The sequence below is a fragment of the Vulpes lagopus genome, chromosome 3, assembly GCF_018345385.1.
Source record: "Vulpes lagopus strain Blue_001 chromosome 3, ASM1834538v1, whole genome shotgun sequence".
Classification (NCBI taxonomy): domain Eukaryota; kingdom Metazoa; phylum Chordata; class Mammalia; order Carnivora; family Canidae; genus Vulpes; species Vulpes lagopus.
This window is the reverse complement of record NC_054826.1, coordinates 123,278,137-123,292,674: the sequence shown is the minus strand read 5'-3', so window position 1 is coordinate 123,292,674 and position 14,538 is coordinate 123,278,137. Positions and strand designations below refer to the sequence as shown.

Genomic DNA, 14,538 nt, shown 5'->3' with positions numbered 1-14,538 from the left:
CTGGGAAAATCATGAGATCAAACAGCCTGTTTTTCTGTTCCTTATGCTCTTTCCTGTCTATGGAGGAGCTCAGGCTACTAGGGATACATCATAGGAAAAATGACCATTCTCCCCACATAAACCCAGCCCCTACATTTCCACTGCTGTAAATTTCTGTACAACCAGTTGCTCTACAGATAATTACTTTTTCAAAAAGTCAAACCAAATCTGTTTGTGTTGCTCTTTTCCTCTTGCCACTATTGAGATGTCCAATGCCTGGGGAAGTCCCTGAGGATTTGTAGGGCTCTGGGCCTTTCCACCATCACAGTAACTTCATTTTATATGTAACTCATAGGTGGGCGCAGACCTTCTCAGTGTGGCTTCTCTGGCCTCCAGAGCCTCAGCTTGGACACCCTGGACAGGCCCAGATTCCTCTGCCCTATATGAGAGCTGCTTCCCCAAGAAAACACATGTAGTTGTTCCCAGAACTGGCCAGACCCACTTCTAACCCTGTGTCTGAAACTAATTCTCATTAGGGGTTCCTCTGTGCCTGCTCTTTGCCCTGCCCAATGAAAGCTGAGGTGGGATTTTTGTCTTCTAGGAGACCCCGTTTACCTTTGATACAACCTGTAACCTCAAAACGTCTTGACTATGCCCCCCTTGGCCTAAAACCTTGGAAGCCCAAAACATAAAAACACAAATGCTGCTCTCTCTGGGGAGAGAAGATGACTATCTTTCATGAGTACACACAGTCAAAATGGCAATTTTCTCCCAAATAAAATCCTTTCACATTCATGGTCTCCTCAAAATACAAAAAGAAAAAAGAAATCTAAGGGACACTGCTATTATTGTTCCCAGTTTCCAAATGAAGAGACTGAGGCCCAGGAAAGTGACAGGGGAGGGCTTCGAGATTCACCATTAGTTCTCTTTTTAGCTGAGAAAAAAAATTTTAATGGGAGCCATGGAGATTGTTCAAGGTTGGAAAAACTAAAATTATAGACATGGACTGTTCCTAAGGTCTCCAGGGAGGTGAGATGCACTTAGATTTGAATTTCTGAAGCCCAGAAGTTTCAGATGAAAATATTCAAATCAGGGATAGATTCAGAGCACTTTTCTCCTTCCCCTGTTAAAGTTTATTATTATTATTTTTAGCACACAGTGTTATCAATAGCAACTGAGGCTAAATGAAATGATCTTAAATGTATGTTAAAGGATATAAGATAAAAAGGATCAGGAAAGACCCTTTCAGAGGACTCTATAGTCAATCTGTTTATTTGCTTGCTGGTTTGTTTGTTTACACCCCCATTTCATTCTTGGAAGCATAGGCAATTCAATACTAAAATAGAAATAACAAGGCACGGGAAAATATAAATTTGAATGGGCTTTTTATAGTTCTTGGGTTTTAGAACTGAGTGGGGGGGGGGAGAGGCAAAATCCTGATCACAAGCAAATAAGTCCTCCTTTCTAGTCAGTAAAACTGAAATATAAATTAGGATATGAGCTTCCAGACAGCCAAGCTTAATATAGATGTTCCACGGTGATTTAACAGCCAGGAGCACGACCTCCTATCCCTTTGGCTTACTGGGTGCCTGGCAGGTAGCAAACCCTCACTAACCATCTGAGGATTGAATCAACAAGACCAACAATTTAGTAAAGTCAGTAAGAACAATTTTAATAGAAGCACCTTATTTCTGCATGTTACGTTTAACTATGATTCTCAGGTTCAGAAAACATTCATGGCTAGATGCCATATGACCCTTCCAGCAACTTCTTAAGATGAACAGCAAAAATCCCTGAAAACATTCATGGCTAGATGCCATATGACCCTTCCAGCAACTTCTTAAGATGAACAGCAAAAATCCCTGATTTTAGTGTACATTTCTACCTTAGTCCCACACATCTAAAAGGAAGCATCTTTGGTAAGCACAGTTATAAAAAATTAATAAGTATAAGTAATATATTAAGCAATATATATAATTATATAATACAAAAATTAAAGTATTAATAATTAAAAACTGTAGCAGTCAACACTAGTGCAGTTTAATTGAAAAACCAGAAGACACAGCTCTCTTTTCTGCAGAGGTAGGGCACATAAGTTCAAAGAAATATTCAGTCGAAATATGAGTTCTCAGTACTGGCTGACCCATCAGGATCACTGGAGTGGCTTTTTGTGAATACCTGGGCCTGGGAACCACTCTTAAAGATTCTGACTTAAAAGGTTGGAAATAGACCTGGTCATTACTATTTTTTTTTAATTTATTTATGATAGTCACACACAGAGAGAGAGAGAGGCAGAGACATAGGCAGAGGGAGAAGCAGGCTCCATGCACCCGGAGCCCGACGTGGGATTCGATCCTGGGTCTCCAGGATCGCGCCCTGGGCCAAAGGCAGGCGCCAAACCGCTGCGCCACCCAGGGATCCCGATTACTATTTTATTTGTGTGTGTGTGTGTGTGTGTGTGTGTGTGTGTGTGTGTGTATGATTTGTAATAGGCAGTCGGGATTGAGAAACTGCCTTATAACCAACAGGTGCCCCAGAACCTACAGATAGAATTAATTTGACTTTGTGACACTACTGTCTTGGGGCATCTTGACTTCCATCTGCCAGACCAGAAAAACAACTTCTAAAGCTCTAGGGATTATTTTAGTAGATAGCCTTGGGGGATTTTAATCACACCAGTGTGTGTGTGTGTGTGCGCGCGCGTGCGTATGTGTGTGTGCTAGATCCAACATTCACAGCATTGGATACAAGAACAGACTTACTGTGGGTGATATCCAATCCAAGTTTTGTGTAGCAATAATGACATAACAGAATTAAGAGGCCAAAAAATGAGAAGCAACCAGAATATTTAGCAGTAAAACTTAAAACTAGTGTTCTTTGATGGGAGAACATTTCCCGTGTGTCCTCCCTCCCCTGCCCGCCACAAGTTTTAGTCTGTCTTGATATCCAGCTTCTCACATTCCCTTCAGTAACCCTGGCTGGCTACTATTTTAATTTGTCTCTTAGAATTCAGCCGTGGGTAATTTTTAGAAGAAAGAAAATTGCAGAGAGATGAGATTTAGCCTAAGAAGAAAACTGGGATATAAGGATGATATGGCAGGTCACAGGACTAATTTAAATGTACCACCAGCTGAGTCAGATTCAGAGTCTAGATGGTTGGTCTATGAAAACCATCGTAAAACATAATGAAGTCTGGTAATAGGATGAAAAGAGAGAAAGACCATGGCCCATGCCATTCCACATCCCAAGTTGTTAAAGCAGAATATAATTATCTCTCTCAAGCCTCAATTAACATCCTACTCAAAGGGGAATCCAAATACTGTATTATTTTCTCTGGGAGGAACAGAAGGTTCAGGAAGTATCAGGAAGTCCTTCCGTAGAGACTTGGCACTCCACTGCTGACTCAGAACCCCCATGCGGGCGCCCCTGAGCACAGTCTTAGCGAGTGAATAAGAGTTGGGGGTCTTAAGTCAACCTTGTTCAGATTTCACCACCAGCACTTACAGCTTGCACATGTTCCATGACCTTCTATGCCTCTGCTTCCTCTTCTGTAAAGACTGGGATAGGAAGAGGGGTTGTCAGGAAAATTAAATCAGTTAATACATAGATACAAGGCTTGGCAGCCTTGTCATGGGCAAATACTCCATTGGCATTAGGCCAGTGGCTCTTTGGCATCAACATTGCAAAGACTGGACAAACATAGCCTCCTCTCTTGTGCTCAGTAAACAACCATTTCATTATTTCTCTTAAATTAGTAATCCTCTCCCTTCCCACAAAGCTTCTGTCAAATAGTCTTCCTGGGAAAAGCTGGGGCTCCGAAATGAAAATGGGAATGAACTTGTAGGAGATTTCTAAGAATGTTCCCAAATGTCCCCATCGTAAGAATTACCTAGAACCATGATTCTCAGGTTCAGAAGCAGCAGCTACTTAGCTAGGACAGTATGAATGGGACACCCAGAGCTGGTCAACAACCAGGCCTGGGTTTTTGCCAAATGTAAAGATGATCACACCTCTCTCCTGGAAGTTCAGATTCAGGCAGTCAGGGCTGAAACCCAGACATCTATATTTTTAACAAGCACTCTAGCCAATTCTTGTCTTCAGGGAAGTTTGAGAAATTCTGCAGTAGAGGGAGTTTTCAAAAACAGGGGAAAAAAAATTCCAGGTGAAAAAAATAAGCCAGAAAAAGAGAGTAAGATGTAGACTCTGGAGGAAAGTGGAAAGATCCAGCAAAGATGCTCTTGAGTTTGTCCAGGGGAGGAAGCAGATACAGAGAAAGTGACACGTGGCCACTGTAGACCAGCTTTGCTTTCAAAAATGAGATTTAATGTCCATTCTTTCAGGTCTCCAGAAACTAGAAGGAACCATTCCTGGGCCATGTATGGTGTGTCTGTGGTTACATCCTCAGCAGCCACACAACTGGGTTGCCTGGAGGCTAGCATGGTGGGTGGCAAAATGGAAGTTGCAAAAAGAAACAAAAGCTGCAAGAGATTCATTAATTCAACTCCCTTTCCACTCGGCATTTATAGCTTACCCAGTGCTTCTCCGCTGTGGCTGATAGACAGCCAAGCATCTCCTAAACTACCTCATTCTACACCCTGCCCCCACACCGATTAGGCTAGGACCACAGGAGAGAAGAGCATTAACATTACTTTAACCTCTCCTTGTAGGGCTACAAAGCAGCCAGGTAAGAACCATTCAGCTATACCAGTGGCCCTCATACAACCTTGGCTTGTATGAGACTCACCTGCAGCTCTTTAGAAACTACTAGTGCCCAAGACCCACTCACAGAGATTCCCATTTAACTGATCTTAGCTGTAGCGTGGTCACTGGGAATTTTAGAAGGGCATCAGGTGTTTTTACCATGTGCAGCCAAGGCTGAGAACTACTTAGTCAGACTTTATCATCTACAACCAGTTTGCTGAAAGTCAAGTATAACTGCTTTTGAAGTTTAAAGTCTTTGGTCTGTGTTGAGCATGCAGAACAGACTAGGGTTAGCATAAGGGGTCAGGCTCCGTACGAGTCTCCTCTCTCCTCTGAGAAGTAAGCCCACTGTCCAGAGCGCACCTGCACTGCTCTGGTCATTCGGGTTGTTCTGACCTTGCTTGGGGATAGCTCACTTCCCAGCTACATCATTAATCTCTTTGATCATACTTCTCTCTGGTCATTTGGGGTAAACAATTCCACAGAGAGGGTCATGGATGATCCATTTGTGGGCTAAGAGATCGTTTTTCTGAAAGGTCAAGTGGGGAGAAACAGAATCGTATATAAAAAATGGTATAACATAGTGGACAGAGACATTGCCATGAATCCTGTCCCTTATAATTCTACCCAGATTCTTCTACTGACCTCACATGTGGGCCACGCTGGCCTGGCATCCCTCCCCAGGCTATTATTTACAGGGATTTCCTATTAATTGTACTTATAATTAGTTGGTGAAAGGGTAGCATAGTGGGAGGCTGATCACGCAAGTTGACTGCATGGAATTAATGAGCTCCATAGAAAGGCAGTTTTCTGAAATGTTAGGGAAATCTTCCTGGATGTTGTAGGACTGTTTGCGTGGATTTAAAAGGAAAAAGAAAAACAATCCAGAACTGATATATCCAGTACAGAACTATTTTTTGCAAATGTTCTTTTTAATATTGGCACTGCTACAGCGTCCATGGCATATTCCTTAAAATATCACTATTGGTGATAACTTTATGCTTTGACATAGATTTGGTTTGATGGTCGGCCGTCTTCTGAGCCAACTCTTGAGTCATCCCTTTGTTCAGAAATTTGCTCAGGAATCATAAAGCACTTTAAAAAAATTCAAAATATATAGGTTACCCGAAAGAGAGGAAAAAGAAGGGAATGGAGAAATGATAACGTTATTTTTCCAGAGTTAGAGTATCATGTCCTAAGGAAGAGTGCCGTGAGGGATGACCATCGTATTTCCGAAAATTATGGCACAGTTAAAGAAAAAGTTCTAATGTCTTTATAAACATACTTGTAGGTTGCATTCATACTCGTTTTCCCTGTTTATCAAACATCATTTTATATCTGTTGGTTGCCTCTCATGGTTTTCCTAATGTTTAGCAAGTAGGACAGTTCCTTAGAGAAAATACAGAAGTGGGAGGCAAGGTAGCAGAATCTTCTAGGATTATAGGGTCTGCATTGGATAGAACCACTTAACTAATGAGGGCCACCCCATAAATAGGAGAATGGCTATAACAAAGAGCCTGCCTCTCTGGATAAGTGTCAGGTCGCCACTCTCAGTTATGGTAGTCCTTCTTGTGAGCATTCTAGAAACAGAAGTCCTTCCAAGTGTTTGTTTGGCCTACCCATGAATCTCATGCATGTAATCGGGGTGTCCATATCTTACTGCCCCTGGAGTAAGTCAAAGGTGAACAAGTCAAAACAAATATTCAACCCAAACATCTTCATTTTCAGGGATATTAATTATACTGCTCCTCAAACCTCAGAAATTGGAAGCCAGGTATTGGTGGGCCTCAAAAAGTCTGCACCCAAGCAAAAAGATAGCAAAAAACCAGTGACACTAACTTTTAGTCTTTTAAGAGAGGTGATAAGTGAACTTGGCTGTGACTTTCATTATGTGGAAAAAAAACATACGGAAGACTATTCTCAGAGCATGTGTAATTTTGCTTAGATTTCATTGGTGTGGAGAGAGCTAGGATTTTCAACTGGATGCTAAATTCTAGTGAATTTTCCAATGGTAGCTCTATTTATATTCCAGGGATATACCTCTTGCAACAGTAAAACTCTCTTAAGGTGTTTTAAGAAATGTTCAATCACTAGATACTTTTGGAATCATTAAGACATTTGAACGAGACCAGTCAAACTAAGGCCCCCAAAATGCATTTATCTTGCTTCTTAATGATTCAGAGGCACAGTAAAATCTAACGAATGAGAACCAGAGCCTCCAACGTGCCACTTCTGAGGCATTTAAGAGCCTCGCCAATCTCATTGGGGGCATTTTTATAATCTGCCTCACCCAGACGATCTTATTTTTAGAGAAATAAACAGTACATCTGACTTAGAACACATTTCATTGTGCAAATGCCACGGTTGGAGACATCCTAAGAGAGTTTTATCATCATTCTGGATTTACTAAGTCAAAGTAAAAATAGCATTTTCCATTTTAATTTTCTTTTAAATACTGCATCATTAAAAATAATTTGGTAAGAAAGGATTTATTCCAATAGATGAGTGTTCTTACCTTCTTTATGTAGCCAGCCTAATCTGATGAGGAAATTATTATCCATAAATATGATACCATATAACATTCTCTTCTGAAATGGCAGCATTTCTTTTTATTTCCTTTAAAAAGTTTTTTTTTTTGGTATTATACTACAATAATAAAGTCTGGAATTTTATGGTTTTCGTAGGCAGTATCCCCTTTTTCCTAACAGACCGTTCATATTTTCTTTAAATGTAATCTCCATTGAGTGCAGAAATCCAAGGACAGTTTGAGTTGCCCTAGCCTTAGAAACGTACCCTGGCATGACTTTCTGGTAACACTCAGTATTAATATGATGGTGCAACAGTGTGTACATGGCTCCCGTTCTGACATCACCATGATTCCGTTGGCGAGGTCCCCCGCATGCCTATTTCATGATCTCTCTAAACTCTCGAAGTCCAAGATATATCAACACATTTCCTTGCAACATCCATTCAAACGAAGCACCCCTCCCTCCCCGCATCTGAATACATCCACCCAGTTGGCAGAGAGCACATTTCCCCCTGAGCGAGCAGTATTGTGAATTTTATCTTCTCTTCCAGAAATCAGTTCGTCTTCGTTGCAGCAGATGAAATTTCTTGTAACACCTCTGCAGGTAACAAACATTGCTACTTCTTGATGCATCCATCCAAAGCTCAGTATTCTCTCTCTCTCTCTCTCTTTCTTTTTTTTTTTTTTTCCTTCACATGCTGCAGTTGGTCACTCTAGAAACTTGAGTTAAAAAAAAAAAAAAGACGAAAACAAAGTCCATATATCTTTGGGGTATAGCTGAAGCCTTAGGCTCTGCTGTCTAAAAAGATACTAGACATTTTGCTAACTCGATATTTTATTTCCAGTTTTAATAAAACATGATCTAGAAAAGTAAGACTGTTGAATGAAGCCACAATACAATCTTATGGTATAAGCAGTGTTCTTATGTTAAAATGCTGAACAGGGGAGATTAAGGACACAGATGTGTGACTTGTATGCTGACATATTTTGTCTGGGTTCACACAGATGTATATGTGAATTATTTGGGATCTTTACTGAATGACTGGTTATAAAAGACTGAGTCCAGAAAGCTAGAGGCATTGGGGAATGGAATTGTCTCTGTCTCATGAGAAGGGGATCTTTCTTCTACGAATCAAAGATCCTCTAGCTCCTTTCTTTTAAAACTTATTACAAATAGCAGGATTTAGAGAGACAAAGTCTTCTGCTTTTGGAATCAGGGCATTGGCAAATGGAAATTGCACAGTCGCATGATGTGTCCATCAAAATAACTCCTGTCTTTTTACTTTGATGTGGTTTGGAACAGTTACATTTAGACTTTCATTAGCATGAAATTGCTTGATTAAATGTCAAGATTAGGTGAGTGCTAACAGATTCGGGTTTTTTTTTGTTGTTGTTTGGGGGGGTTGTTTTTTGTTTTGTTTGCTTTTACGCCTAAACTTTGACCAAAACCATGACTAGGAAATCTTACCAAGATGTTGCTTCTAGCCAACAAGGGAGGACTGTTTAGCTCATTAACATGTAGTAGAATATGACATGACCTTCAAAAGCCTACATTAGATGGAGCCTTGCAAATAGAACTTCATCTACTTCCAATCACATTTTATCAACGGAGCAGTGAATAAAGGCTAGTTTGCTAAATGCTTCACTCCCTACTTTGAGTCTTCGGTGAGAAGGAATTAAAAAGAGGACACATTGCTAGGCACATGTCCCCAACCCTGTCTGTTTGAAAAAGTCGGGCCTGTTTCATTGATAGAATCGGTCTCAATATTTTTCATGGCTTAACGTCTTACCCAGGGAGTCCCAAGAAGTGTGCATGCTCACGTTTTAAAGTGCCAGCTGACTCCATTTTTATAAAACCCCTTGGACAAGGGCTCTCTTGTTCTCCTTCCTCAACCCCTAACCTCAAAGATCTGTTTCTCCCTATGAGAGGTAGTGACATCCCTAACACTTCGCCAATCCTTAACGGTAGAAGATGGATCATTGCGTAGCTGGGAGGCGGTGGGAAATGTTCCTGGGATGCAAGAGACATTTACCATCTTCGAAAGCTTGAAAAGGGAGCATGTGTCTGGAGGGGTAACTGGCTGGGGTGGGGAGGAACATTGGTTTTAAATGGTAATAGATGCCATTTGCGGATATGCTGCTTAGCACAGCCTCGGCTCTCCCGTGGAGATGCTCTCTTGTTCCTGTGTGTGAAATTAGCTTCGGACATCACAGATCACACACTGCAAAGTCACAGGTTCAAGAGGTAGACATTGATTTCATCCCGTGACTTAACAAACCCTGCCTTGTAAGCAAGTGGTCCACAAAACAATATTCCTAAAAGAGGCCACAGATAATGAAAGTTTGCCTGGGTAGAGCGAGTGTTTTCACCTACCTTATCTGATTCAGGGTGGCTGCTTGGTAAATTCTTAATGAATTGCTATTGATCAGATTTCAAATTGAGAGAGATATCCCTGTTGCTTTGATGGCCATATTAATAATATGTTGTATGCTTCATAAGGTTCAATTTGAACTCTGAATTTTGAACCAAGCATGAAAAAGGAGACACCCGTATCAGTCAAATGTTACATTATCTCCCAGCCAGTCCTCCCTCCTCATAGAGTGAATATGGACGATCAGAACTGGTCGGTCAACAAAGGTTGTGACTCATGGTTTAAATGAGGTCTCTAAGCGCTTCATCTGCACCCATGCTGGGAGAACCCGGGACATCGCGCCCTCCACTTCCCCCCCAACTCTAACCAAAAAAACCATCCCTGCATGCAGAACAACACTCCTTAGGGCAGGTCCCTTGAATCCTGGTATCTACTGGATTTCAGTGTTCAACAAAAGGCAAATTATCTATTTTTAAATGAAGAAAAAAATCAATGAGATGCTTAAAAATCTCAGTTTTGAGGGCTTGATGGATTTTATAACTGAAATTCTTATAAAGATGTGTTATTCTTACATAGCTGCCCATCGGGCAGAGCTGGCCAGTTTTGTCTGAGGCTTGGGCTAAAGATGGTGAGACGAAAATTGCTGGGCAGTAGGATCTGCAGCACTGAAGGGATTTTCTTCCTGTCCCCAAAGGAAAAGTGACGATTTTCACTTGGGTCTTTTGGAGAGGATGCCAAAATGTCAATTCTGCTCTTGCCACGTAGAAGACACTTTTCTTGTTTGTCTGTGTGGTTTGTGAGACTGTATTTACAAGAACATTTGTTTTCTTATTCAGTGTCTCCAGCAATGATATTCGTTGTTTGGTTTTGGTTTTGGTTTGGTTGCTCTTGAAAGACAAGTGCTCACATGGGTGACACAGGCAACTGGCCTTTTGACAGCAGCACTGACCCCTCAACATGCATGTGCCCAACCCTCACCTTGGACACTCGGATAGCTTCTCATTCTGTAATATCAAGAACCTTCCATGAGTAGGATCCTACAAGGAAGAGACAACAAAAGGACAAGATGATTTTCCCTTCTTAGAACCAAGGTCTGCCTGCCACTGTGATTCACTAGAGCTTTTCCAGGACTGGCCAGTGATTGTAGTAGAAGTAGAATATGGGTCTTATACTCGAATGAAGGTCGAGAAGCAGGTTAGTTATTTTGGCAGAGCAGCAGGAAATTCATTTCAGTTGATTAACATGTAGTGAGTCATCACTGTGTATCAGCAAGTGTTCTAGGCCCTTAGGACATAGCATTAAATAAGCCGGGAGAAGCCTTTCCTCCAAGGAGCCTCCTATCCAGTGGAGACTGGTCACCCAACATATAGATGCAGAGGCATGTAATAGGCTTGCATAGTCAAGTTATATAACAGCTATAATGAATCCAGGAGCAGAGGGGTAGATAGAAAATAGGATACCATGCTACTTTAGGTTCAGCGAGCAGAAAGGACCTCTCTGAGAGGGTGACGTTTGAGCAGGGACCTGAATCAAATGAGGGTGCAAGCCAGGTACGTCATCGTGGAACTGTAAGCATTTCAGGCTGAATAAGCAGCAACTGCAAATGCCATGTGGTTGATGCATGCCTGAGGTGGCCAGGCTCGGCTGCAAATCAACATCATGTGCAGCATAGCCACAGCATATGAGTACAAGTGAGAGTTTTGGAGATCAAATCAGGAAGACGGCTAGGGCTCAGAACAACTTAGGACTTGCAGAATTTGAAACCACTCAAGATTTAAGTGTGGTAGGAAGGCACTGGAGCGTCAGCTGTGATGTGCCTTATTATTTTAATGATGAGTTAGACTGCATTATGGAGAACAGATTGCAAGATGACAAGAGCAGGAGAAAGAGCACTAGCTGGGAGTCTCTTCCAGCAGCCCAGGGAGAGGTGGCAGGCGGTAGGATGACGGTTGTGGAAGAGCCAAGAGGTGGTTGGCTTTTGGGCTGTATTTTGACAGGAGAACAAGCAGGATAGGCTGGCAGATAAGAAGCATATGAAGCTCAGTCCATGTTACATGAACACACTCTCCCTTTTGCTTCAAGGCGCTCAGTTATTTCCATGGAGGGCTGACTTATCTTATCGCCATGCTGAGTGAGCCCTCCATCCCTGTAGTAATCATTCCTCAAATGGGCTTCGCTGAATTCTCCAGGGTGTAATGCTAACTTCCTGTCATTTGTGAGCAAATTCTGTGTGCTAGCATGATAAATTACATGTATACATAGATACCCTCGTGTGTGTGCGTACTTGTGTATACATGCACATATGACCTATTACATCAGCTCAGTGAGGCAGATGTTACCCTCATCCTCATCTTCGAAGTTACAAAAAGGAAAAAATAACGCTCCAGCCCAGAAAACTTTGGTAACTTGTCTCAAATCCCAGTGGAGTCCATCTGATGACAGAGTTCTTTCCACTAGACCATGCTGCTCCCATGTGCTCCTTGTACTTTGACCTTGGAACATTGACCTTTGCCTCCAAATGGAGTTCTCCTGTTTTCTTTAACTGTGCTATCTTGTTCCTTAAAAAAACTAGTATTTTTGAGTTGTTAAAATGCGGAGAGGCCCTAGGGAACTTGACAGTTCTCCAAATGGCTGTTCTACTGGGTGTTTATTTGACTTGGCCCATCCCCTCATGCAGCAGGTGTGTGTTGAACACTCTAATGTGCTGGGGACTGGTCTAGGTGCAGGGACAGAGTGATGAAGGGAGCAGCTGACTTACCAGGCAGCATTCTGCGTATTCCAGGAGAGAGGGTTGAACAAGCAATGTGTGTTCCAGGTCAGTTCTCCAGAAGTCTTTCTTTTGTTGAAAATCAATGGCTGAAAATCAACTAACAGGATAATCCATTCCCTGAAAACTACAAGAAACTTTGAACCAGTTGTTTTGGCTGCTGAATCCAGATGCCGCCTGCCCAAGGGAGTGTGTATACACGCTTGTGTGTTTATGGGGTGCAAGTGGAAGCTAGGTCTCTGTCCGGCAGCAAGTCTTGCCTCCTCCACTGGACCAGTACCATCTTGGAGGCATGGGAAACCAACCTGGGAACACACTCCCAGTTCTTGAGTACTGGACACTAGGTAAGAGTGGAGGTCTGCAAAAAAGCCTTGGCCGAATGAATGGCCAAAGCCATTAAAGCCAACCCCTGTAAAGAGACTGCTATATACTTTATGAAGTAATTATCAGAAGCAAGTTCATGGCCACACAGGGTGTCATCATCCCCTTCCATCCTTCTATCCCCACCCAAACTGCATGTATGTGCACACACAGGCACATCAACACACACCTCCACGCCCATGCAGCCTCTGATAATATTGAGAAGTTTCCAAATTGGCCATTCCCCTAATTGATCCTTCAGCAAACTTTACCTAATTGTCTTCCTTACATTTTGGTTATTTGATTATTCAGCAAAGTCGTCATGCAGCAAATTGATTTGTAGTTAATTGGTCTGTTTCCAATAAAGTGTGATGTGTATTATAATAGGAGAGTGCAGGGTGTTCAGGGAACATATAAACAAAGGAACTGAGTAAAAATAATTATAACATTTATTGAGAGCTTGCTGTGCACTAGGCATTGTTCAAAGCTAGTTACAGGCAATAGCAATACCCTATAAAAATAAAATGTCTCTATCACTTTACTTATAAAAATTAAAGATATCCAGATAGCTCTGAATTAGCCTAGGTGAGGGAGTGCTGTATCAGTGCAGAATTTGAATAAAAAAAATAGAACAGCAGTTATCAAATGTTAGAGCGCATGAAAATTACCTCCAGAACTTATTACAAATGTAGAATCCATTTCCTCTTCCCATGCCCTTGCCCCAGAGATTCTGATTTATAGGTTTGGAGAGTGAGCCTGAAAATCTGCATTCTTACAAGTTCCCCCAGATAATTCTAATAGAATCTCCCGGGTAATTCCTAGTTTTTTAGGAACCACATTGCTAATCAATCAGGAACCTTTCTCCTTTCAGTGGTAATGAGAACATAGAGTAGGTTTTTCTAGAATTGTGCTCTGCAGTATGGTGGCCAATAACCACATTTGGCTATAGGGCCCGTGAAATGTGGCTGGTCCAAATTGAGAAGAACTGTAAGTATAAAATATATATTATATTTTGAAACCTTAGTACAAAAATTATGTAAAATATTCCATTAATCTTTAAGTTGATTACACACTGAAATGATAATATTTCAATATGTTAGATTAAATAAATACATAAGGCTAAACTGCTCCTGTTTCTTTTTACTTTTTTTTTAAAGATTTTATTTATTTATTCATGAGAGACAGAGAGAGAGAGAGAAAGAGGCTGAGACACAGAGAAGCAGGCTCCATGCAAGGAGCCCGATATGGGACTCGATCCCGGAACTCTAGGATCACGCCCTGGGCCAAAGGCAGACACTCAACTGCTGAACCACCCAGGCGTCCCTCTTTTTACTTTTTTTAATGTGGCTACCATAAAACTTAAAATGGCTCATCTTAGGCTCATTATATTTTTATTGGACAGTACCATTCCAGAGCCAGATTTTCATTCATTTTGCCCAAATGAATATTCAAAGGGTTTGATTAAAATATCATGGCAGATAATATGGATATTGGCAGTATATCCTAACTTTGTGTTTTAATTTTGCCTCCAAGTGAGAGTAGAGTTTGTGTGTGTGTGTGTGTGTGTGCGCGCGCACATGCGCGTGGGCTCATTCTTCTCACCCTGCTAGTTAACCTCTCAGAATCTTTGATCTGCTTACAGGAGGCTCCAGATGTTTACTTCAGGGGTAGTTCTGACACAAATACTTCACGGGCTTTAGTGTCAAGACCCCACCTGGGATAGAGAGAAGGCAATGCCACCTTGATAGCATCAGTGACTGACAGTCATTTGGCTGCTGACTAACTGGTAACCAGTAACCTTCATGTCAACCTCACTACGACCTTATACAGTC

At 41.6% G+C, this 14,538-nt stretch overlaps 1 protein-coding gene across 8 annotated transcripts in view; it reads left to right on the top strand.

Moving 5' to 3' along the window:
- The window catches only part of RBFOX1 (RNA binding fox-1 homolog 1), a 1,434,482-nt gene that overhangs the window by 1,408,053 nt on the left and 11,891 nt on the right, over positions 1–14,538 (top strand). For 5 of the 8 annotated variants that reach the window (XM_041748015.1, XM_041748021.1, XM_041748016.1 and 2 more), the window contains one exon: positions 7,759–7,811. The exons of the other annotated variants lie outside the window; for them this stretch is intronic. In XM_041748015.1, the coding sequence (XP_041603949.1) occupies positions 7,759–7,811 (53 nt within the window). The remainder of the gene's footprint in view (positions 1–7,758; positions 7,812–14,538) is intronic. 8 annotated transcript variants of the gene reach the window in all.